Source organism: Magnolia sinica, chromosome 9, assembly GCF_029962835.1.
Source record: "Magnolia sinica isolate HGM2019 chromosome 9, MsV1, whole genome shotgun sequence".
In the NCBI taxonomy this organism is placed as follows: Eukaryota; Viridiplantae; Streptophyta; class Magnoliopsida; order Magnoliales; family Magnoliaceae; genus Magnolia; species Magnolia sinica.
In genome coordinates this window covers 57,377,984-57,405,682 of record NC_080581.1, presented here as the reverse complement: position 1 = coordinate 57,405,682, position 27,699 = coordinate 57,377,984, and the positions used below count along the sequence as shown (strand labels likewise).

The following is a 27,699-nucleotide window of genomic DNA, read 5'->3' as shown; positions in this document are numbered from 1 at the left end:
TGTACAATTTTTGAGTTCCATAGTATCAAAGATGATATGTAGAGATGTGGTAGAGCCTTACCTGGCTCTTTTATTTTGAGATTATTTGTAGAGACATGGCAGAACCTTTTCTAGCTCTTTTACATTTCTGATGTTTTACATAAGAAATGTACAGCAACCACATGCCCTAAGATGCAGCACTTGAGTACGGTAAACCCTGAGACCCGAGGGTGCGACTCAAATATCGAAATTTCTCAATCTCAAACATCCAATAAAAACCAAAATAAAAGAAACTAGGATCACCACCCATTTCACAATTTAAATAAACAATACTATCATTCAATACAACCCATTCCAAACATTAAAAGGGTATCTAAATACTATCGATTACATTCCCAATCTCAACTTATTACAATAATATTCAATTTTTAAGAAAATAAATGAAAAAAGCATTTCTCGGTCCTTGACTATTCTCAATGGGGTCCTTGACTTGAAATTTAAAATCCCAACAATATGAGCTGTAAAGCCCAGTGAGTAAACCCACACAAGTGTTGTAAAACATGTGCAACGGGAGGAATTTTATATAAAACTAAAAAATTTAAGAAAATATGCATTAGAATAGAATACCAAAGTATGTAAATAATGGATAATGAAATGCAGGGATGGAATCCACAATATTCGACTCGATTGGTTTTTCTTAAACACCAGGGTCATCTTTTCACCAGTTGATCAAAACTCTACAATAACCCATCTGGCACCTATCTGTGGGAACCTGTTTCTATTCTGATATGCTTGCCCACCCGGCGTATGTAGTCAGAACTAATTTCTAAACCAGATCCATTTATTTGTTGGAGGTAGGTCAAACCTCTACTCCATTTGGCACCCATCAATGGCAACTTGTTGCAATCCCGAAAAGCTCACCCATCCAGCCTAGACAATGAAGGTCCAAATGGTACCAATTTGAGCTTTAGGGACTTTCCACTCAATGGAATCGATTGTCCCCATGTATTTACTGCTTTCGAGACTTTTAACCCAAGGGATTCAATTGTCTTAACTATTTTTTCGGTGTTCTAATTTGATTTATGGTTTTCATGATCATAATGTATGCTTTCCATTAAAATATCCTTTGAAACATTCTATGTATGCTTTCCATTAAAATATCCTCTGAAACATTCTACGTCCTGAAATGTCATATAATCCCAAAATTTTCAAACCATTCTATGTCATATAAAACCATGCATAGGCACCGATATAGATCGATGGAATGAAAAAATATAAACCAATGCTTAATCATGTACAACTATTCAAGCCAACCTTGTCTATCTTGTACTTCTTTTGGGTCTGATCATGTGTCCAATTTTCCATGGATTTCCATAAAGTTTGGATGGTTAAATCTTGGTCATAATTCCAAGATTGATTAAACATTTATTGGATGAGATAGAATGGACCAACTTTTCCAATATCCGATGCGCTTGAACAATCACTATTTGTCCATGTCCGAGGTATGACCGTGGGTCTAACTTTGGATGAATTTGAAAGCCATCCAATGTCCATATTTAGGAAATTTTATAGTCATTTTAATGTAGCAATTATGGATAGATTTATGGCCACTTCAATGGTCCAGTTTATGATGAATTTATGGATCATTTTAATGGCCCACTTTGGACTGAATTATGAACCATTCATCCATCCAGTTCTGGACCGCTTTATAAACCATTTATCAGTTCAATTTTCTGGAAAATTTTTGGACGTTGCTCAAAGGTCCAGTGTCTAGACTGATCTTATATATAAGGAGAATATAAAACTTGACCAAGCTCGAGCCTTTTTATTATTCTGAAAATGGACAGCAATGGGCCTCCCAAACAGTCTAGTGTCTTGACCATTTTCTGGGCCTTCGAAACAGGTCACTTTTGAGTGGACCACTGGTCCAGTTTGGGTCACTTTTGAGTGGACTATTGATCCAGTTTGGGCCTGTTTGTACACGCCAAAAGCTGGTCAGCTTTCGGCCCCCTTTAGTATAATCAATTGGGCAGATTTCGATGTCTGTTTATAGGTCCAAAATCAGACAGCCTTGGCATCAAGTACAAGGTCCGGCATGCTTGATTTTGCGATAGAAAACCAGTAGACATTCTGTGTTTTGTGAATCTAAAATCAGCAAATAAATACCCGATTACGTGTGGAACAAAGAATAGTTTTGCATGCTCGAATTCTTACGACAGTTTACAGTCCTTTCATGATAAATTTGTGAACTGATTTGTTTGATAAGTGTACTATAAGATAGCGAATAGGAATTACTTAATTTGGTGGACAATTTACACAAATCTTGCGTGTCAAAGCTGAACATAAACTGAACCAGTCGGTGTACATGAGAAATGGTCCAATTTTGGACAGAATTGCTGGTCAAATCAAGGGTCCAAACTGAGTAGAGTTGGACGTCAGATCAGGGTCCAAATGGTCAGTGTTTAGCTTCCATCTGATGGTGCATTTTTGGGGTGATTTCTGACGTCCAACTGCTGTCCTAATTATACAATTTCTTTGATGCCCGGCCATTTGTCTAAATTGGATGAATTTTTTGAGGACATTCGATTTAATAGATTCCCACTCTGATTAACTGTCCAGATTTGGACAGATTCTGGTGTTTGAAAAATGGTCCATCCAGTATATATCTTGATGTCCATTCATCATTCCATATTGGAGAGAATTGTATGATCGGTTTGAGGCTAAAACCAGAAAGATTCGGTGTTCAAATCATGCTCCATTTTTGGCAGTTTTGGATACTCAATCATAGGTCTGAATTTGGGCAAACTTGATCGCCTATTGCTGTCCATGTCTCAGGCATAAAAATCTGTCCAATTGGGAAGAAGTCACACCTTTGAGTATAATCAGAACTTTAAAACGTTCTCTTTTTGGATTATAATTAACCCTCAGACTCATAATATAATAAAAAAATGCAGGAGGAATTACAATCATTAAAAAAAACAATTAACAAGCATGGAAAGAAGCCATGCAAAGATTCACTCACCTCAGGTGTACGTTCTTCTACATCGTTACATTCCATTTAGGATTAGGAATAGGCATAATTGGAGGTACCATCTTTGGACTTTGATTGAATCGAGAAATAAGTTTGATTGTACCACTTCTCTCTCTCTATCTAACTTTGCTTGGACGTGCAATGGGTGGGGGCATTGGGCCTTGCTTATATATAGAGATTCGGAGGAGAGCTTTAGAAGGGAGTTATGGGCTTCTTGGTTTTAAATGGTAAAATGAGTCGAACAAAAGAGAGGGGATGGGAGAGAATGAAGTGGAGGGAAGGAGAAGGGAGAAGGGACGTATGGTGCATTGCATGTGTGAAGTGTGCATGCTTACATGGAGTGGGTGTGGGGGGTGTGTGGCTGTCGGGTGGTGCATGTGTGTAGAGTGTGTGTGTGTGTGTGTGTGTGGAAAAAGCTCATGTGTAGCATGAGTTCAAGATGTGTTGTGTATAGGTGAGGTGTACCTGTCGGTTCATGCGTGTAGATGTGAGACATACAAGTGTATATGTGAGATGATGAATGGATGAATACTACATTTAATGGTTGGATTGTAAGTTAAATGGATGGATAAATGATCTAATGGATGGATGAATGAATGTGTACCTAGTTAGATGAATGGGTGGATGTTTAGATGTATGGATGGATAGATATTTGAATGAGTGGAAGCTGAATGAACCGAAGGATTTATAAGTAATGATTGGATGAATGGTTAGATACATAAATGAATGGATGGATGGTTAAATATATGCATGAACATGTAATTTAATGGTTGAATGATCAACTACGTTTTCAATTAAATGGTCTAATGGTTGGATATCATGAGTAATGCATGGATGATGAATGGATCAATGATCTAATGGACAGATGATCCTATAAATGCATGGATAGATAAATGAATACATGGACGGACCAGATTTCCTATTTAAAAAATTGTTATAGCCCTAGAATTTTCTAGGGTCCTTGCATTGGAACTTGGGAGGGCTAGCCCAAATTTGGTCATTTCCCCCTTAATTCAGTTAAATGGTTGCAATTTAACTTAATTGAGCATCGCAATGCATCCTAAAGCATGTTTTCTTTGACATGAAAACATTGTATGGTTTTTCTTATATGCTTGAGTTACGGAAGACTTTGTTACATAAACTGATAATTGTTGTTTAATATTTCTTGCCCTCTCTCTCTCTCTCTCTCTCTCTCCCTCTCTCCCTCTCTGTCTTTCTCAGCGTCACAAGTGAAGCTAAAGAGGCTTACAAGAATGAGGAGTTGCTTTCTTCACTAAAGCCCCACATTCTTGAACTAGTGAGTGCATCTCTTTCAAATGATTTTGCAGTAAGGATGAACTCGTATATGTCTTTTGAATTTTATTGCACCAATCTGAGCACAAACCATTATTCATTTTGCTTTTACACACACACACACACAAAATTATGTATAAGCTACATACATGTTAGTGTCAAACAACCATTTACTCCAAAAGCTTAAGCTGTCAGAGTGTGGGGTATCAATGTATATCAAGGGACTTTATCACATTAACACCCCCCCGCACGTGCGGGGTGGGAACTCCGCCCGGGAACATACTAACAAGGGTGGAGGGACACTCACACCATAAATAGGCCGGGCTTGATTTCCCGGTCCTTGGGCTGGATCTGATTTTTCCTGACCCCTCGTGGGAGAATAATATATTAGCGAGGCATATTTGCTGCTCTCGAGATTCGAACACAGGACCTTCCGCTTTGATACCATGTCAAACAACCATTTACTCCAAAAGTTTAAGCTATCAAAGTGTGGTGTATTAATGCATATTGAGGGACTTTATTACTTCAACAGTTAGTGCACTTGGTCGATATGTGTAGACACATGTATATATGTATATGCACATGTGTGTATATATATATATATATATATATATATATATATATATATATATATATATATATATATATAAGAAATGTTAATGTTCCAAATCTTCAATTGATCCAAGGGACAACCAATCATTGATCCAAATTCTCCATTCATTCATGCCACCACACACAATCCTTATATAAAATATCATGTTGATCGGAAGATCCTAACCCTCTAAATGTGGGCCATTTTGTGATAACTATTCATTTTCTTGGATCTCCATAAATGTAATCTGATCTTGTTTTTTGGCATTGGGTCATATAAGTGACATGAATGGAATGAATTCAATATTAACTTCTTTTTTTTATATATTATTATCAATTATTTATGGAAACTTGAAAGTGAATATGTTTAGCATGTTACAATAGATGCTTTCATGGAATCTCTTTAGTAGGCCTCTAATAAAATAATGAAGTAGACACGATACCCATGATGGCTGAGGGAGAGTTGTGATGCCATAGTTGTTGAATATCCTAAACTCCATAATCATTCTATCACGTTTAGGCTACCTATGATTAGTTTGTGATCATCTTGTGTGAGGTGAACCTACGATGGCTTTAGTTGGCTTAATCTCCACCATTGAGCACCTAATTGGCTATGTTGTTCACCACATGGGATTGTGGATCTTATCTACATTGGACAAATCACATCAGATCACTTACCAAGAGGACCAACATGCTTAGGGCCTATTTGGATTTACGTATAGGATTGTTCTCATTGTTCTTTTGTACGGACATGGTATTCGTGACACTATAGTTCGTATCCATCCATTTTCTCATTGATAAACAGACTATTTGGTTAAGAGTAAATTGAGATATGTATACAGTGCGGATTTGTAAATCGTTGTTTGGAAAAGGATGAGACTCGGCCGTGGTGGACGACTTATAACCGTATGACAAACCCGAACGTGTAATGAACGGTCACACGCTACCATTTTTCATTCGTATCCATACAAAACCATTCTCGAAAGGTTAATAAAACACGATTAATATTTGGGTTAATACTTATCAGAAGGAAGTGGATGCAGGAAACACGTGTGAGGGTGGCTAGATGGGTTTACCACTATCACCTGGATAATCCTGACCGTCAACCCCCATTTCGCAATGGCCAGTTCAGTTTCTTCCAAATCTTGGGACATAAAAAGTATGAAATCAATGTTATACCGAAATTAAGATACGTGCATTATCTATAAAATACCCGACAAAATGAGGGAAAATCTAAGTTTAAGAACTGTGCGAGTCCACAATAGACTCTATCAACAACACAGAGACATCTCCATCCACGATTTCTGCTTCCAACAACTGGCGTGGCGTACTATCCCTTATGATATGAGAGTTGAAACGAACTAGGTAACTACTATATATATAAGCTACACCCCAATCACTACTTTGAAGAAGGCATTCATCATCCTCAAAGACTCATAATCTCCATCCACGTCCGACATGGAAGCTTCATAACTTCATGATTAAGAGACATTTATCAGTAGCATAGCATAAATAATACTTGGTACGAAAGAAGAGAAGATTATTAATATCTTCTTGCTTTTAAACTTGGCTGACCATTAATTTACACACCTGTGAACAGTGATATAATGCAATGGACTTATTAGTATCAGGATCAGCACCTATACGAGACTAGTCTGCACTAGTGGGCTACAATCAAACCTCATTAATTAAGATATGAAAGTATAATATGGAAGTTTAGAATGGACATGATCCTGGAGTATCTTTACAATAAAGGGTAAAGCTAAAAAACTATATGAAAGACTTTCAAACACCCACATAAACACTGAAGAATCACGAAAACATAACAACGTCCACAACAAACAATGATTTCATCATGCATAATATGGAAGTTTTCAAAAGAAGGATCATCCTTTCAAACTCATGGAAACTTGAAAATGGAGTATTACCTCTACAGTCAAGGAGCACCTGGATACATCAAACCCTAAAGAATTATTTCAGAATAGCGGTTAATGTGGAAGATGAAGGAAGATTACATTTTCTTTTATAGCCACTCCCGAAATGGTTCTGACGATCAATAGATATCATTACTCCCACTCTGGACGACATGCATAGGTCATGTCCTAGGTGTCAGGCGGTGAATCCATCTCCCGGATACACTGCAGATACGCAGTGTCGTCATTAAGATACACCTGCAAAGAAAATCCTATTCGGGTGTATTGTATGAGATCCCCTCTTCGTAAGGTATAGGAGAAAGTTGGTGGCTACTCCCCTACGGTATACATCCAGTGAGTAGAGTTGTTTCCTGGAGTATTCAGATGGAAAGAGAAGGTACATGGAGGGGATATTATCCACCCCTAAGAGATGGATACTCTCTACATAAATCCAGCAATCACGACTTAAATCCAAAGTATAAAGGAAACAATACACGCTACCTGGCTTCTCTGAATCTGTCCGAACAAGTTCTAATGGGCGGAAGGAAGATGATTAACTGCAAGCTTCATGCAGAGACTAAGGATATGTCATCTTCGTCTTCGCCGAGGAGGAAGATGCAAACATGCTGGCGAACGTCTTAGATCTGATGGCAGAAGGACGATCTTCTCTGTCCCAGTCCGTGAGAACGAAAAGATAAGATGAATGAGGGAGTAGCTGTGGAAAATGGACCACAGAACCATCTGCGGGAAGAATGGTTTTTCTTTTCTTTCTGGTGGTGTTGTACAATGAAAGCATTGCAGTACTCAATGTACTGTAAACTGATAGCTGAGACACGTGTAGTTATTAAAGTGGTTCGGTGACGTACTCAAGGGGGATAGGCAGGTATATTGACTTTTGATGTTGTAAGGTATATTGAAGTCCATGGGTTAGGAGTACTATATTATTTCCTACCTGTACTCTTACCAAGATACCAAATTACCTTCTATATAAGATCCTATCCCCAAAGGTGATGATCAAAGTGTCATACGCCCCCTCCCTCCTTGCTTGGATGCCCAATCAAGGAGAAGGAAAAAAGAGAAGAAGAGAGAAAAGAGAGATCTACTCCCTGGCTTCAATACTATGTTGTGTCATTTCACCTTATGGATGGTTCTCAGTCTCTTTTCTTCTACTACAACATTAAAGTGTGGTAAAAAGAGGACTTTATGCTTGTCCCTCACTAGAGATAGATCAAGGAGGAACCTTTATTTGTGAAGGAACTCCACTAGTTCATCATTATCTTGTGGACAAGCAAAGGTATAATCTCAATCTGTTTAGATCTTTTAGAAACTTGATTGCATATACATGGAGATTGGATCCATGGGTTTAAAATATTGATTTCAACACAAGTTCATGCTTCAGCCATTCAAATCCATGATTTTTACAAGCCATAGATCAAATGGTTAGCATAATTAACTAATGCTTCTTTATAGACCTTAGCTATCCATGGTGGGGCCTATCAGAATGATGTGTCAAGATGATGACTGGACCTACTTCATTTCTTCCTTGAATCATGACTGTTCATTTTTCATGTCATTGATATTTTTCATATTATTGGCTAGATGGTTAGGACATCCAATTGGCGTGAATTTTGCTCCATGGCTTGCCCTTAGTTGTATGAATGAAGGAATAGTCCAATTTGACAATCGGACATCTCTCATGTCATTTAAAAGTTTGGAGGGCATTGCTAACCACCTCATAAAAATGGGGACATTAGCATTCCCTTTCTATCCATATATATGTATATACATATGTATGCATGTAATTATGCATGTCATGCATGCGTATATGTGAACCTTGAAGACAAAAGATAAAATAGAAATGCCCTAGAATTGTTAGCCCGAGTCACCACGAGTCATGCCAGAGTGGACAAAGTTTGCAAATCAACTTGACAAGTTTTCTCTAGTCAGTATCAATTACTCTTAGGAGTGAGTTTCCCAGTGACTCGGCTTTAAATCTCACCGAATCAAGTTGACTTCACTGAGTTTCAAGTTCAGTTAATGAGTTTTAAAACTACAATTCTGTCTAGGATGGTATGAACTAGATTAAAGGGTGAGTTTTTTTTTTTTTTTGTGTGTGTGTGTGTAGAAAAGGGAGGGGCTTAAATGCAAAAGGAAAAAAAAGATACTTATCATACATAAAATACCATAAACCACCATTACAAATTCTGGGCTGGTTTTCTTAAGCCGTTACGTAGACAAAAGAACACCTTTCATGGGTTGGGTTTGAGCTATAGTAAGACTTGCTATTAACTTTTATGGCACAAAAAGAAAACACTCTAAAGAACTAATGATTCACTTTTTTTATATTATCTTAGTCTCAAATGCCAGAGAATGAGACTTAGGCTCTAACAACAATGAATGGAACCTATGACCCTTACATAGCAATGAAAAGAAAATTTCTTGAGATATTTTAAATCAAAAATAAAAAATTATAAGAAAACAACGAAGAAAGGATACTTTTTTCATGATATATATGTAGAGGAATCTGTGTTTTACTTTATCTTATGTGAATGTGAACTTTTTGTGTATTGTGCAGTGCATAGTATCTTTAGTGACTATTTAACAAAGTACTTGTTTTTTTGAGATAACATTCCTAGTTCTTGCCCTAAACTTTGCTCCCTTTCTTCTCTCCCCTCTTCTCCCCTCTCCCTCTACACTTTCTATATGGTATCAGAGCTGATGTGATGCCAATTGAAGGAGCCTTTAGCAAGGTCCACTACCAATGTCATCAGCCCATATGGATTACTTTAGTGGTGTATGGTCAGGAGAATAAAAAAGAAGAATGGGATCTAAAATAGGATGATGTTAAAAGATTTATTGCAATTTTTTGAAAAATTGTTGTTAGTTTTTTTTTTTGTTTTTTTTTTTTTTTGGGGGGGGGGTGGCGCTGTTTCATGAAAAAAAAAAAAAAAAGAGTCCTAATTTTGGTTTTTTTAGCCGCATTGTCTTTTCCAAGGGGTCAATTTGGATGCCTTTGCAATTATAAAGGGTTTACAGGTAAAGAATTATAGAATTTGCCAAAATACCTGAAATTGCCTATAAAATATTTATAGGATGTAAACACTTTTGTAGGTTAGGAGCTTTTAAAATCTTGATATTTTGTTGTGGTTTAGATTATAAGTAATCCAATTATAGGATGATGGTAATATTTTTTTTTTTTGAATGAATTTGCCAAGATACCTGAAATTGCCTATAAAATATTTATAGGATGTAAACACTTTTGTAGGTTAAGAGCTTTTAAAATCTTGATATTTTGTTGTGGTTTAGATTATAAGTAATCCAATTATAGGATGATGGTATTTTTATGTTTATTTTTTTTTTTTTTTTTCCTCTGCTTGCAATCTCTCTCTCTCTCTCTCTCTCTCTCTCTCTCTCTCTCTCTCTCTCTCTCTCTCTCTCCCCTTACAGCTAGCAACTATCTATAAAAACTTGCGGTTTAAAGCCAAACAGGACAAACTTTAAGCATTTTTTCACCTAATAAGAGTTTCAAATGTAAAGTATTTACAACTTAAAATTTTACAAGCATCCAAATAACCCCTAGGGTTTTTTATGGGGTTTCTTTCCATGGGTTTGATGTACTTGAGTGTTTTCCAACGATCGATACAAGTATTGTGTGATTTGGATGAGATTTGAGGGAGTTATGATTTTTTCATGGAATAGCTTTGTCGAATATGTAGAATTGGTTGTCTTAGGACCAATTTTGATTTGATACTTAGTTGGATGATCATATATGGTGTGACGCCCGTCACTGTTGCACATGTGGGCGGGCACACGTGGGCAGACACTGATGTGGGCGGGGCCTAATGGCCTGGGTGAGCTATCAGTGGTTGACAGACTACTGTGCTAACAGGCTACTGTGTACACAGTGGGAGGTTAAACTTGTCCTACATCAGAAGCGCTGTCCGAAGTAATGGTGGTTATATGTGGAGATTCACCCTATACTGTATGAGGCCTTTTGGGGGCGACCCCGAGAACAAAACCGTGTGGGTCCAGTGGGGCCCAGAGCGGACAATATCATACAGTTTGGGCATGGGCTGTTACAAATGGTATCAGAGCCGAGGACAGCTCTGCCCTTGGTGGGGGATATTGTGACACCCCGTCACTGTTGCACATGTGGGCGGGCACACATAGGCGGATGCTGATGTGGGCGGAGCCTAATGGCCTGGGCGAGCTACCAGTGGTTGGCAGGCTATTGTGCTGGCAGGCTACTGTGTACGCAATGGGAGGTTGAACTTGTCCCACATCGGAAGCGTTGTCCGAAGTAGTGGTGGTTATATGTGGGGATTCACCCTATACTATACTGTATGAGGCCTTTTGGGGGGCAACCCCGAAAACAAAACCATGCGGGTCCAGTGGGGCCTAGAGCGGACAATATCATACAGTATGGGCGTGGGCCGTTACATATGGTAAGGTGATGATGAATGGTATATGTTTGGATAAATTTTGGACTCTTTTTTTTTTTTTTTTGGATTTGGATTTAGATGATCTCCTTCATACTTTGCAATTTTTTGAAATCATTGGGGGCTGTTTTCTAGAAATGCTTATTTCTTGAAGTAATTTTTTAGAAGGCAAGAAATTTTTTATTACTAATCAAGTGGGGCCAAAGGCCTCGAAATACTACATCAAAGTATAAAGGGGATTAAAGAAGGCAAGGGGAGAAAGAAAAACCCACACCTAGGGCTAGGGAACAAAAAGAGAGAAAAAAAAGAAAGAAAAGAAAACCAAAGGCCCACACCTTGGTCCAGAGAAAAATACAAAAGAAAAAAGGCCCACACCTCGGGCTAGGAAGAACTAGAACAAGCTTGCCAACCCAATAAAAGACGAGCATGGTATCATGAGAAGAGGGAACATTAGCAAGCTTTAAGAAGTTATTTTTGTTACGACTTTAAATAACATTCACGTGGGATCTTATCTCATACAATAGAGTGTGAATAGCACAGGCATATTGTTGCAGTTCAGGAAGGTAGGGCCGGATTTGTAACCATAGCCAAACAATCCCCATTACTACTCTCAAGAGTAATGTTTAGAATGTTAGAGGAACTTAATCTTTCAAGGCCAAAAAGAAGAATTCTAAGACTTTATGTTGAGGACCATTAAGATCTTTATCACAAATTATCCCCCACATGGCCAACGAGTTAGGGGGAAAGTGAAGGAGACCCACTTTTCAATGCTTATATCTATCACGCTTTGAAATTCGATATCTAGGTTGGCTAGACTCAATCCTGCATCCCAGGATATGACCCATATTATAAACATTCACAAACCATTACATTGAGGCTCTTTCTTTTTTTTTTTTTTTCTTTCGATCTTTTCTTTTTTCTCAAAAGACATGAACATAAGTTTAAGAAATATACATCCACTAAACAATCACCACTATCAAACAAGTCACACATAAACTTCTTATTCTTGGCTCTTTACAATAATATCTAAATTCTGAAGGAAATTAACTCTAAAACAAAATAAAGACAGCTATGTGCCTACTCCTTATGCTCCTCTGACTTGATCCTGATCCTAAAATTGAATTCCCAAAAGGATGAGCTTATACGTGCTAAGTGAGAATATTTCTTACAAGTTTCTAAAATTGTTACCTTTCAAAAATAAAGCTTTTATAAATAATACTTTCCAAAATTAACAAATGTATAAAAAATAGTAAGTTTCCAAATATAGTAATTTTTCCAAAGATAACCAAAATCTAAATATATAGGACATTAGAAATAAGAATAATCACAAGGTAAAGATCATGTTTCAAATCTAATATGAACATGCTTTCCAATATAGATGTTCATTCATAATAAACCAGTCATTAGAAACTTGGGCTTTGTTATCACTCATAGGCTAAAACCCTCACTAATACAACACCATCCTCCAGTGTAAAATTCTCAATCTTGACATGCATAACTCCTCTCGGACCAAGGCGATGGACCATTCAAAATGGTTGGGTAAAAACAACTCTTACTGAACTTGGTAGAGGGGATCTTTTGCAATCTTAACATGCTCACCCATCCAAAGATTCTACGATAGAGATCCAAGAGATAATAATTGGGGTTTAAGGTCTTTCAAGATTAGGGTCACAGAGCCCAATTATTTTGCTTTATGAGAATTTCATCCCATTTGACAGTTTATCGTCCAACTATTTACAAGTGTTCCGAAGCCCTCAATGCATGAATTCCTGTTGAAATCATATGTCAAAACCACATGGAATCTTTGAAAAAAAAAAACTTTTCATAATAAACTTTTCATAATTTTGGAAGCAGCCTGCAACCCTATGGCTCAGTGGTCGACTCACAAGACTTTCAACATGAGGTCATGGGTTCAAGCACCCATTGTGGTGTGAGTGCACGGGTGTGTGTGGGGTGTGTGATTGCGTGTGAAAAAAAAAAAAAAAAAAAAACTCTTCATAACAAACTTTCCATAACAATCATACTTTCTCAAAGAAATTTAAGAACATGCAACCTTGTAACACATGAATGAAATAAACATGAATTACATAAAACTTTAACAAAAATATAATAGTTTAAAAATAATAAAACCTTGCTGGAAGTTTAGGGAAATTACTTAAAAGTCCCCCCAAAAAATTAATCTTTTACACAACGGTACAAATTTTCAAATATATATTAATGTTGTGTAGGATTTCGGGTGAAACGTAATGCGAAACTTGAAATTTAAATTCCATTGCTGATCTGAATAAATAAAGTAATCCAGATTATTAATAATTCCATAAATTTATATAATGTCCCCTAGAATTAAAATATTTAAACAATCAAATTCAAAATTCCAACTTACCCATTCGTATACACTGATTTCATACAATATTTGTCGGATGGATTTGAAATTCAGGAAAAATGTATAAATCATTAATTCCAACATTATTTTAGAAGAAAAATGTAGAACCTAAGATTAAAAATTAAGATGAACAAAATAGGAGAGGAATGAAAGAAAACCACAATGTAGAGTTAGATTTCAATCACATAAATCCATAGTTACAAAAAAATTAAAAATATACAAACAGACACTCATAGAACCATGTGATAAATCCCTTTACATCTGATCTAACTGCTCAATTAAGGAAGAAAAATCAGAGAAAAACGCCGCTACAAGTCCTCGTCCTCCTCCTCCTCTCTCTCTCTACTCACATTTCACTTCACAAACCTACGGCCCTCTATATATTGAAGGGTCCCACTAACGTTACTCCACATGTGTGCAAGCACACATGAGAAGAAAGAACCCTATGCACACCCCCTCTCTAGATAATGTCATCCTACAAGAGCCCACCTCATTCTTTCAAAAGCTCTGGACTCCTTGACCAACTAGGTTATAGGTCTTCACAAGAGGCTCTCACGTACTAGGCTCCTGATTTAACTAGGCTAAGGGTCTTTACAAGAGACACTACCTCTTTCTAGTTTAACAAGGCCAGGATTAGATGAAGAGTAGTGGATCTACCATATGAAGAAGCTTCCTCAACCATAGGTATACGTACTGTCTCCACTATCACCATGACCACCTCTACCTCCCCCTAAGAATCGACCATCTCTGCCACCATGGGGAGCACCATGTCCAACACAGCCACCATGGCCTCCAAGTAAGCTAGAATAGGTGAATGAAGTAGATAATGCAAATTTATTAGATGCATTAACATGAGTATTGTCAAATTCTTTTGCAAGAGATTCTCTCTGAACCGTGGGATAAAACTCTACCAATGAAGGAATGGTTACTCCTAAAATCTAATCTTTTGTTGATTGATACTCTTTTGGGAATCTAGACAAAAGTTTTACTACTTTCATATCTTCTCACTACTTTTTCATAAGGGTGACATCTGATGTAATGGGATTAGTGTTCGAAGTATCGATGTCGCTTCAAGTTTCATTGGCTAGGGATATGGAAACAATATCGATATTGCCGATAACCGAAAATGTGGGGAAACATGGGAAAATGATAGAATTTTTAGCGAAACTTCAGGAGATGTTAAAATGTACATATTTTCATATTTAGAAATAAAAAAATTGCAAAAAAGAATGCATACATAACAAGTTTCCATTTAATGGAGCTTTAAAAGCATGTGTTGTTGTAAGAAATCAGTCCAGCCATCCCATCCAGCCTATTTAACCATCCAACCTTCCATCTAAACATTCATCGATATTGCAAAATATCAACAATGCATGATATTTTACCAAGAAATCATCAACAAGTGGAAAGAAAACGAAAGATTACGGTCTCAATATCGTGCATGTTGCGATATCGATAATATCGAGATATTATCAATATTATCAATTACAAATTGAACACTACATACAACCATGTGCCCATGAAAAAAATTGATATAAAAAAATTTCTAAAAAATAAAAATTTGATGATCTCAATATATTGGCGATATTATTGAAATATTGTCGATACACTTATGATACAAGCATTACCTAGAATTTACATAGTTGAAAATATTATTGATACATTGGCGATATTGATGCATTGGCAATATGGGCGACACTTAGAATTTACGTAATTGAAAATATTGGCGATTATATTAGCGATATTGACACATTGGTGATACTTAGCGATACATTGTTAATACCTGGAATTTCTGATACTACCAGCGTTTTCGGTATCACTACCAGTGTTATCATTATCGCTTAGCAGGAGATAAAGATAATATCGGTGATAATTCGAACACTGAATGGGATGATATATGGAAAGCTCTTCCCACATCCTAGTTAATTTTGCTAACTATTTACCAATGGGCTTATCCCCCTTTTGAAAAGAGAAGATTTTGTCGTATAACTGATACACCCGAGTTTTTTTTTTTTTCCTGAGGAGTACATCTTCCTCATAGTATCACAAACATCTTTTGTCATGTTTAAATACACCAAATTAGAACTCACCTCAAACTCCATGTTTTTCCATAACTAGGTCCGAATTTGGGCATCCTCACACATTCATTGTTATTATTTAGGATTGGATTTCTTCGGTTTAAGATCCATGATGAACTGATCCTTTTTGAGGGCTAGGAGAAATATCTCTATAGACTTGGCCGATAGACGATAGTACTTACCATTCAACTTCATAGAAGTTATTGACGTGTTGAAGAAGGATCCAAGTATTTTCCCAAGGGATGAGGAACTAATAACTACACTTTTGGGCTCTATACACTTCGCTATCAATTTACTTCAACACAATTGAAAAATGCTGACTTAGAAGCAGATCCGCACTAAGCAAAAATAAATGAGCAAATTTAAATGTCACCTTACAAGCTTTCATTATCCATCAGGGCACCTACGCTCTTTTTGCTAGTGGTCCCTTCTATTTGAAGAACAATGCAGAAAACAACATGTTTTCTACACAGAAGAATGACGAATTGTGCTTCTCAAGGTCTTATCTGTCCCCAATACTTTTGGAAGGCCCCCAAAACATTATCCAACAAATTAGGTTAGATTTGGAAGGATTACGAGGCTTGAACTACTTCTAGAATAGATCTGATACCATGTAAACAGGTATAGAGCAGAAAAATATAGGAGAAAGTTGAGAGGAAGAAATAAGAGAGAATGAGGGAGAAGAAGAGGAGGGAAACGACAGCTTCTGGCCCTCAGTCGCCCCCAACTCCTTGTGTTATATTAGGGTAGAAACCAAGCATAGAATAAAATTACAGTAATGCCCATCTTGCTTAAACAACCACTTGAACACATAACAAAACATATCTTATGGGCTTAAAACACCACTAGAAACTCACACCTAAAGCCCAATAACAAGTTTAATAGTTACGATTGTTGTTTGTTAGCTTGACTTGATGAAAATCAAACACATAAGTCTTAATTGAAAAAAATAATAAAAAAAAATCAAGCATAATTGAGGGTGGTGAGATATGAATACAACGAAAAGAAAAGTTGAAGAAAAATTTATGGTTTGCCCCTTCTGATATTTTCAAAAAAGGTTGATTCTATTTGATTTGTCGAATCTCACTCAAATCTTACAGTTTGAACCTCAAAATAGGCCTAGATCTAGTATAAAATTGGCTTCTAAGCTTCCTTCATGATTGAAACGAATAAAGAAATAGAAAATAAGAGAAAATTGTGAAATAAAATTTTTAAAACGAGGGCTATATGGTAGTAGTGGCCCATAGTCTTGTATTGATGCTAATAAGGGGCATATCGGCTTGTATTGGTTGACGTGGGTTGTTGCAGCCCATTTTTTCTCTAGTGGACCGGTTCACTCCCATAACATGTAAAGAGGGTGATTGATACCATTACAAAATAACTGATACAGCTGTAATGTAACGGATATTCAAAACTATGCTACTAGTTGAATTCTGCTCCTAGCAAAGTATCATTGCTCGTATTATGCCCAGGTTTAGGATTGCTGGTTCAACTAGTGCTTATGAACAACCTGTGTATTCAAGACTCAATGATTATCTAGGATAGTCTATAGAGCAGGCGAGCTTTATGCCATTACATGCTTGAATGACTACCTAAAATTATCTGATCTGATCTAGTGAGCACAATGTGTGAGCAACCAGTCTCTCAGGCAACTCTTGGGCCCTTAACTACGTGCCTCAACATTAGAAGGATGAAATTGAATGTCGCTAAAAGCTCAATCACAATTGTCATGAGTGATGCATTCAAGTTGCATGCATTGTTAGGAAAGCATCTCAGTCGATTATGAATACATATCTGCATGGGGAAGATCTAATGATCGTGAAACCACAGTCATACAAATCTGGTACACGGTTATGATGCTTATCCTTATATTCTTTAATGAGCTTTTGTATATAATTTTTTTCCCATGATTTTCAAATGTTATAAGAATATGTAAGGTAGCCATTAAAGATCTTGGGATGTGATGTGTAGGAAGATGGTGACTTAATATCTATGCTACAGAGATAGTTGAGTCCTGGATGATCACTTCATATTCATGTGCGAGAGACTAGGTTTAATCACTAGACCTGAGATTTGCCACCCCTATGGGATTGAGTATAACATGGTGGATGTGGACCAGTGTGGCTCACTTGTGTTACTCGAGTGTGTGGACCCTACGTGATAAGTGTTCTGTGTTTGGAGATTTCATCGTTCCTATCTCTTTCTTTTTTCTTTTTTCTTTTACCAAATCCCTGCTCATCACCACTTTCCTTTTTTGGATAGATCTATGTTCCTACGCTTTCTATGTAAAGTAAATCTTTCTTCAAATCCTAGGAAAGAAAAGGAACCCCTCTTAAATATATGGAAGAGATAGGAAAGTAGAGAAAAGTGTTAGAGAGAGAGAGAGAGAGAGAGAGAGAGAGAGAAGGGTTAACAACAAGAGAGAAAAAGTGCCATATTCTCTACTCAATCTCGTCAACTGATCAAGTTTCATCTTTCCCCAATTAACATCATATGCTAAGAAACATCTCTCTCACATGAAATGTTTAATTCAAAAACATAAGCTAATATTGAAGTCTTAGTAATTGCAAAGAAGGATGCAATAGAGGAAATATTTGAGAAAAAGGTGGAAGCAGTAGAAGTACATGTGAATCATCTTAGGTTCCTCAATTACAGTGATGTTGACATCATAAGGTAGATAGAGAAAGATCAAAATCAGAATTCTTCCCAAGAGATGAAAGAAGCAATATACAAGAAATATGTGACTAATCATCAGAAATTCCAATGCAACAAGAATATTACACACCAGGCAGCATTCTTCTCTTCGGTTAGTAATGGAATTATCTACGTACAACTGTTCATAAAATTCATTTATCTGCTGCCTTGGCTTCCCCATTGAATTTGTATCATTTTCAATGCACGGCTAAAAGCAGAAGTTGAAAATATTGCTATAAACTAGATGTTTGTTTTACTGCATGAAAAATTGATACTTCCCCATGTACGTACTTTTTCCTTATGGTTTCATGCAAGTGCATCTTTCTTTACTTGATGAGTTTGTATTAGTAGCAAACAATGGTCTGTACTGAGTATAAGAAAGCATACAACATCCTTAAATTCATAGATCATTGATGATTTTTTTCAGGTAAGAAAGGAAGTTGAACGGTTACAACCAGAGCGTTGTGCTTGCAAGAAACGGTGAGGACTCAGGCTCATTTTTGCAAAACAATATTCTGTAAGAAGCCAATGGAAAGAACCCTTATAGTCTGAAAGGTATGAGATAATAATTTTACATGGTAAATAACTTTTTACCCTTTCTTTCTTGCAGATGTTGTGGTAATCAGATGGATAATTCAGCCTCAAGAAGCTTACAACTCAAGTTCATAAACAAGCTTACTCTTCCGAGTTTCACTATGGAAAATGTTAATGGAGAGGACTCTTCTGTTCCAAGTATAGCTTTAGTTGATGCCCAGACTGAGCAAATTGTTAAATCAGGTCCCGAATCCTCGATGAATTTGGAAATGGTACTCCTTGAAGGACATTTTAAAGGCAATGACGACGGCAACTGGACATCCATACAGTTTAGCAATCATATTGTAAGAGAAAGAGAAGGCAAGCGGCCACTTCTTATTGGGGATGTGTCTCTAACTCTGAATGAGGGAATTGCTGTGGCACATGAGCTGAAAATTACGGATAATTCAAGCTGGACACGGAGCCGTGCATTTAGGTTAGCTGCAAGAGTTGGAGATGGTTATTTTGATGGAATGAGAGTAAAAGAAACAATCACCGAACCGTTCGTGGTCAAGGAGAATCGTGGAAAATGTAAGTATATTTTATTTGAGTAAATCTTTATCATTGATTTATCGAAAGGTGGGAGCATGTCACCATAACTTTATTAAAGAAATAGAGGAAGTAAAAAAAGGAGGGACCAAACCGAACCCCTCAATAAATCAATTAGCTTAGGTCCTACACAAGAGCCTAGGTCCTATACAAAAGCCTAGGTCCTACATTCTTATACGAACCTATCAAGTTTGGGTCACAAACTCTTACCATCAATCCTACACAAGAAAAGAGAGTATGGAATCACTCAATGACACTTATCGAATTGAGCTTCGTTGATGCGTCATTCTTGAGTCGCTTCTTCAAAGCTCTCCCGAGCTTGAATCTGCTCCTCAATTGCTCCCTCAATCATGATGTCGATGCGTTGCCAATGCTTCAACTCCAAGATCAAATACCCTGCATGCGATGCTCCAATGCGGTGACCAAAGTGATGAGAGGTTGGGTAGCATCTCCAATGCGGTGACAATGTCCTCATCACTTTCCGACCAATCTTCTATACCTTACTATCTCTTCAATTATATCTCATTTTCTCACCAACTAGTTTATGATTCAAATCTATAGTTGTTTATCAACTAGCTTAGTGCCGGCTTAGTTCCATGAAGGTATGTCTCTGTGAGCAAATCCAAAGCATATTTTCAGTGAGATAAATTAGGTTCTTCATTTAATTAGACAACTTCCACACCAAGAAAGTATCAAAGATGGCCTAGATCTTTCGTTAGAAAGTGACTTTGTAGATGTTTCTTAAGTTCCTCAATCCCCTATCGTCACTCCTTGTAACCACAATATCATTAACATATTTAACTAACATAATCAAACCTGAGGCAACTCATTGCATGAAAGCGGAATGATCAAAATGACCTTGAACAAAAACTTAAAGATACAAAAATATACTATATTATTGCATGGTTCCATTTCATGATGATACTTTGCATTCTTTATTGCAACAAAATTTCTAAAGATTCCCTTTGTCCAAAGAAGTTAATTGGTTCTAAAAATGTTTGAGTCCCGTTTGTAAAAAATGAATCGTATTTTGGGACCTCATTCATAGCCCTAATAGTTATATTATAATATGTCAATGTGTTTGTACCTTTATTTATGGGGTAGATGATCTTTTCAATCGAATACGGCTCAACTAGTTGCATGGGATTTCTTTATGTGTATGGTTCTAATAATTTAGAAAAATTGAGCCCATGGTAAAAGCCTCAACCATATTATTCATGTTCTCTGTTACACGGCCCTAATATCAAATGGATGTCACCAATGCCTTCAATGAGATCTCCAAGTAAGATAGATTAGATTCTTCATTTAATCAGGCACCTCATGCATGGTTTTCTCAATCGAGTATATAGACAGTCCTTATTGAAGGATATATTTGAACAGTCGCTCTCCTATGCGTGGATGATATGGTTAACATGGGAAACTACCTTGAAATAGAAACCTAATTGCACATAGCAACTAAGTAAATAGAATAAAGTATGCAACTAAAATTAGGTAATTAGGGCTGGAAGAATTTTAGTTGGTCCAGAATTATACCATTAATTAGAAGCCAAAACATAAAACAACTCTCCTTTATTCAAGAGATACAGAGGAATTTTCCTATATTGGAAATACTTTCCAAAAGTGGAGAGATTTCCACCAAAGGAGGGACGTCCATGGCCTTGGAACCATCCAAGAATCTGGGGCTCACCACACCAATTTGAGATACCACATTGATCCTCTCCTCGAAGTCTATCCCTTGTATAGATTTGAATATCGGTATCGTATCGGCCAATATAGCCATATCATAACTGTATCCGCACGAGACAACATGTGATGCAAGGTCTTGTCGGTTTAATAAGAAAAAATTGACTCGTACTCTACCGGTAAGGGGGCTTATCAACACTGATACGGGGCTGATACAAGCTGATATGCCCATAAAAGCTTTTTTTTTTTTTCAAAATTCCACTCATGTCTCTTCTTTTTTCACTTAAACTATTGAGGAAGCTTAAAAACTCATTTTAGGCTAGATCTAGACCTATTTTGGGATCAAAACAAATGATTTTAATAGGATTCGACAAATCGAAGCGAAGTGAACCATTATCATCAAAGAGTTGTCCGATATACCATCATATGCATGTACAAAAAAAAGAAGAAGAAGAAGAAGAAGATAGATTCTTGAATATTTTATTATTCTCCTTTTCTCTTGATATTTTTCTTAATCCTTTAGATCTTTTTTTTTTTAAAAATCAACTAGTTTGATGCGGCATTATCCGATACAGACCAATATTGATACACGACATCCGTGTCGTATCTTTTTTTTTTTGCCAGGCTGATACACCCCTATACCGATATTCAAAACCATGATCCATTGTTGAAAAAATATGGTAGACATTAATGTGTCCATTTTGAAGGATGGTGAAGGTCAAACAAACCAACGACATAAAATGCATGAATGATTGAGCTGACTGGCCCACCTACGATGATAATTTCATCATCCATCTACCATAAAAATAGAAAATTACACGGACGTATTTAAATAAAGAAACGGCTTAAACAAGCAAGTTTCCAACCCTTTAATTTCTTAAACATAGAAAAATTAAAATAATAATAAAGTCCCCCCGATTATTGATTGCTGCCATTCCATCCATTAATGATCTCACACAATCATAATCTTATTAGAAAAAATCTAGCCCTTCAAATTATTCCCTATGCCCAAATTAGCCTATGATTCAATTTCGATAGACAATGATATAGAAAATTGAATCAATGGGATCCTATAATACGAAACCCCAATCTAGACGAATTTGAAACTCATGTTGCTTAGAACATGCTCTTCAAATTACATGTCCAAATCAATTCAGGAAAAACAGATTCGAATATATAAGAAAATCAAGAAACTTGAAACCGAAGATCATGCGTCTAATACCAGTTTTTTATGGTATTTTAGAAAGACAAACATGAGCATGATTTTCATAATTGTTCTCATAATCTGAACAAGGAGAACACAATGCGTAGATCCTGAATTTCTAGAACAAAACAAAAAATGAATGGTTCATATCATATACCTCAGAAGAATGCGGCGAAGGATGAGATTGCTGATGTCGATCTTCTTCAAATTGAAGAAGTCACCCTACAATCTATCCTTAATGAAGAACAAATGCCCAGAAAAACCTAGATCCTGCTACAGGACTGGAATCTAGATCCAAGGTTTGAGATCTACCCAAGAGGTGGACCTCACTTTTACAGAAAACCTGAGTATTTGTGAGTGTCCTCATGTCAGTTTCATATAATTCCTCCGTATCAAAGTGGTCAGTTTTGCATGAACTATTGGCTTGTTCTTCATATATCCTTCTTTGCAATGTGCATAACTTGTAAACCCAGAATCCTCAATTAGAAGTTATCTAACAGTTGGAAGCTATAAAACCAAACTCTTGGTTTTTCTTTGCAGCATACCAGAAGAAGCATCCCCCCTCATTGGATAATGAAGTATGGAGCTTGGAAGAAATTGGTAGAGATGGTAATATTCATAAGCGTCTAAAGGGAGAGAACATCAATACTGTAAAGGACTTTCTGATAAAGCTACATACAGATACTCCAAGGCTCCAAAATGTAAAACCTCATGTCACCTTCATTGTAACTTACACCATCTGATCATGCATATACATATACATACATACATGTCTGTCTATACATGTGTGTATGTGTGTGTGTGTCAAACTTCTGATCCGTCCATCTAGCGATACCCACCATGTTGGTCCGGTTATTAAGTGGGCCTGTGTACAAAATAAAATAGATAGTGAAACCAAGTTTTTTAGCCATCCATTAGTTCCGTACACTATGGCCCACCTGATGATCTGGTCAGCCTGATTATTGGTCATGGAAATCTCCACAATGTGGCTTTCTGGTGTATGGATTAGATGTTCCACATATGTAGATGCATGGAACTAGGAAACCTTATTGTTTAGGAAAGCATGTGCAGATCCTACGCTTCCGAATCAATGACAAGAGGTGGGAAGTTATAAAGAACCATGCAGAAGAATGTGATCTTGGTAGCGAAACGTACGTCTATTACTCCAAGGTCGAATGGGGAAAGGGAGTTGTCTTCAACATTGTGCGAGCAGTGAAAGGGTTCCTCTTCGAAGGGAGATTCATTCCCATCAAGGACCTTCCAGAAATCCAAAAGGTACAACATTCTTCTTTCCTTTTCTCTTTCTTGGAGTTTCTTTTCCATCTTCAAGTGACTACTTACAACAGATAGAACCTTCAAGTTTCATGGGACAATATGGGTATGGATGTGGAATCATATGGCTCAACCTTACCTGAATATTTTATATTCAAGAACATGTAGAAATACATTGACTACTAAGAAAGTACGAAATCAGCAAGTATTTCTATTTAGTGTGCTTGGAACCCTAAAAATACTTAGCAGCGGTTTTGTTGGGATCATTCAAGCAAAAGAGGCATTTTATTTTTATTTTTTTCATAAAAGCTAGCTTGCAGATTTTAGAGAAATAGATTTCATACCAATAGTCAAAGTGTTAAAGATCCTCTCTTTCTATGCAAATGTTGTTTTTTAAAAAATCCATAGAATAGCTTTCCCAATACCGAATCAAAGTAAGCATAACAAAGAATCCATTTCCTACAAATACACTCTTTCCAAAATGATGGCCTAAATTATGCGTCACTCTTCCTTCTTTTTATCCAAAACGTGTGAAGCCTAGTGATCTAGGACCGATGCATGAACTCAAATATTGAGGGGATAAGAAAGCCATATTATTAACTTTATATATATATACATATATATATATATATATATATATATATATATATAGATATATATATATATATATAGAACTTGCTATCATCATCACAAATATCAAAATCCTACGAGAAGATCATCCATAATTCTAGCCTAGGTTATCAAACATGATGTTACAAGACCATTAAATAAATGAAATTATAATTTAATGGATGTAGGGACATCTAAATAGCATAGGGTAAAGCCTATTTCAAAGGAGAAGACCAAATACTACATATGGTGAAATTAGGGTTTAGGGGATTTAGGGAAAACTTGAAAAATTAGGGATTTATAGGTTTAGAATTAGGGTTTGGAAAATGGAGAGTATGGTTTTGATGTAAGAGTAATGGAAAGCCAAAGAGACAGGAGTGTGGCCGCATAACCAACCCTATAGGTTCACGCGTATAGTCATACGGTCACACATGTGGGCTAGGCTGTGAAGGTTTGGGTCTTTAAGGTTTGGTTCGTTGATAAGTGTGGAAGGATGAAAAATTGGAAGAATGGGGAAGGTTTGTGATGGAGAAAATTGAAGAACTTGAAGAATACATCGATGGTTGATGAATGAATGATAATGAGAGTGATAGATGGGTGCGAGGTATCTCCATTGATGAAGATTTGAGTCTCACTAATCTTTCTTTCAAATCACATAAAAGTCACCTTCAAATCACATGAAGATAGAAGAAGAAGAAGTAAGGAGCATTTCTTTTTTTTTTTTTCCCTAAAAAACCTGATGAAGATAGTTCACACGCCCACCCCTCTTTTATAGCTTCAATAAATTTCAAAAATTACAAATTCAACTGTCTTATGAAATTTGATGAAAATGACTGTAACGCCCTGAAAATCGGGAGCCGAGTAGAAGTCCAACTCTCGAGTTCCAACGCATCACTTATGCAACATATTTAATGATGATTAATATTGTCCATATTAGTGCATTAAACATGAATGGGATCATACCAAAACAGCATATTATACTCCAGAGATAGTTAAATTACGCAAGCGGAAGACTGTAAGAGATGGATATAAAAACATATAAGTCATGGTACATCTCCAGAGTATAAACACCTCCCAGGTGAAATATTACAAATACTATTTTAAGTTACAAAATGTCAAAAAATGTGAGTCCTCTACAAGTGTAACCCCGAAGCCCTGTCGATCAGAACGGTTTATATGAACTCGCCTGAATACTGCATATACGAGAAAGTATCTTCCTCGTCTTCGAAATCTGGCTCTGCCTCGCCAGTCGGGTCTCCATCTGCAACTAAGACAGAGTCTGGTTGGTGTTTAAAACACTGTCCCGTAACGTGGGAGTGAGTGATCAACTCAGTGGAACAATAAAGCAAAGGTTAACATGTTCTCAATTCAGTCAAGAAGTAATGATAAAGCAATATAATTGAACATCCTTAAGTACTTTGATTAATGCAGGAATGGTATGTATAAATGATGCATGCCCTCGCCTGCACTCCTTCAGCGATCTTCATCTAACGGTCGCGCATGTCAGTCACTTCCTCGTGCTCTCTACACATCGTCAAACGGCACATGCAATGCGGTGCATGAGTATGATTACCAAGTTCTTATTAGTCCTTTTCATACAGCAGGATTGAGAAGCTAAGGTATCTCCCTTGCATCAATTCCCAAACGATGATTCATTCTAGGGTCGTCGGTCCTAGTAAATCTCATACGATGTTACGGTTCTAAGTCACTGCAAAGGCCTCGTCACCTTTTCAGTGCAGGCCTAGTTTGTACTCCTGTTGCTACGTAAGGGCTCGTCGCCTCTACGCAGTCTTAGCGTACGCTTGAGGTCACTACAAAGGGCTCGTCACCTTATCAGTGTAGGCCGACAGCTCGAATACAGTGTCCTATACCACCGTATTCGGCTCACGAGGCTGTGTTGCTCATTGGACACTATGAGGAGGCTCGTCACCCTAGCGTAGGCCGACAGCTCGACCACGGTGTCCCATACCACCATGCCCGGCTCATGAGTCTTAGCGGATTGAGGTACCAAGGTTAAAGGGGTTTTCACTGGTAAGTTTGGTACCTTAGATTCAAGCAGTAGCGTTCATACATGGTGAACATATATCGGGTCAATCGGGTTACTTGACGAGCTCAACTAGTACGAGCGCACGTTGAGTTGATCGACATGAAGTGCGATAAGTACTTCGTGTGGCCTAACCACTGCCGACATCCCAAGTATGGCTCAGATTCATCGATCACGTCCTATGTGGTGAAACAACCTCAGCCACCTATTCAGTGCCTGTTACCGATTGCCTGGACTATTCCGTAGTCCTAAACACATTCAATTATAACAGATAATCATACAAGATAATCGGAGCAGTAATGGATCAACAATTCCAATCATACAAGCATGTGAGTATTTGATGGATTTCAACTTAAACATAAATTCAAACATATGCAGTCCTTAAATAAAACAGACAAAGAATGTAAGTTACATGGAGGAAATCATACACATCATTAAGGTAGTTGAGAATATCATCTCAACACCCATGTAAAGTACAATTACTACATCCCTGATCATTCAGACATTTCTACAAACACTTAGACTACATATTCCAACATACATAGATTAATTTACTTAAAACGTATATTATAACAAATCCTTTCACATAGGAGTTGCAACACATACAACGATCATGTATTATCAAACATCTATCATAACAAGTATTTATCCTAATTCCAGATTCATTTAGTCATATCAACAAATACAATGAGAATCATCGTATCTGAGCATGTGATAGCGATTCAAGTCAGTCATAAATCATTAACCGACATTGAAAGCCTTGAAAACCATAACCTATACGTTTATAGTCCGCACCTTTCGCCGGTAGACTCGTAGCGAACTCAGTTTTACAGGCTAAGTCTTGTCTACGGCACCACAATAGCCTATAACAGGGAATAGGTTAGCTAATTCATCTATTACGCTAGTCAGAAACCCTAAGACAAGTTAGGATTAGGTTTTCTTATCCAAGTACGGAGTCAGAATCGTCTGTATAGCGATACAGGAATGGCGGTTGAGTGCGTGGATTAGCGGGATCGGATCCCAGGAAGAATCTCTAACTCTCACCCTCACTTTCTTTCCTTTCTCCTTTTCTTTTCTTTATTCTCTTTCTTAGGGTTTTAGAATTCTTATGGAATATGAGAGAGTGTTTAAGGTCCTTCTATAGGCCCAGGACTAATGGAATTGGCCCCAGGGCCGAGGTATACTTAGGTTATATTCAAAGGGCGTCTGTTTCTGCCCAACGGAGCACTTCTGGTGGCCCCTTTTCCATGTGCGGTCGGACTTAAGCTCCCTGACATTAGATCTAGGTCAGGCTGAGTTTTCGTTCCGATCGGGTTTACAGATCAGCCGTGGTGGACCAGTTTCAGTTCAACAGTCATGGTCAC

At 37.1% G+C, this 27,699-nt stretch overlaps 1 protein-coding gene across 2 annotated transcripts in view; it reads left to right on the top strand.

Annotated features, from left to right (window-relative positions):
* LOC131255469 (calmodulin-binding protein 60 A-like) overlaps positions 1–27,699 on the top strand; it is a 119,256-nt gene that overhangs the window by 52,612 nt on the left and 38,945 nt on the right. For both annotated transcript variants that reach the window (XM_058256196.1, XM_058256197.1), the window contains exons 2-6: positions 4,232–4,307; positions 18,829–18,881; positions 19,012–19,505; positions 22,951–23,111; positions 23,482–23,685. In XM_058256196.1, the coding sequence (XP_058112179.1) occupies positions 4,232–4,307; positions 18,829–18,881; positions 19,012–19,505; positions 22,951–23,111; positions 23,482–23,685 (988 nt within the window). The remainder of the gene's footprint in view (positions 1–4,231; positions 4,308–18,828; positions 18,882–19,011; positions 19,506–22,950; positions 23,112–23,481; positions 23,686–27,699) is intronic.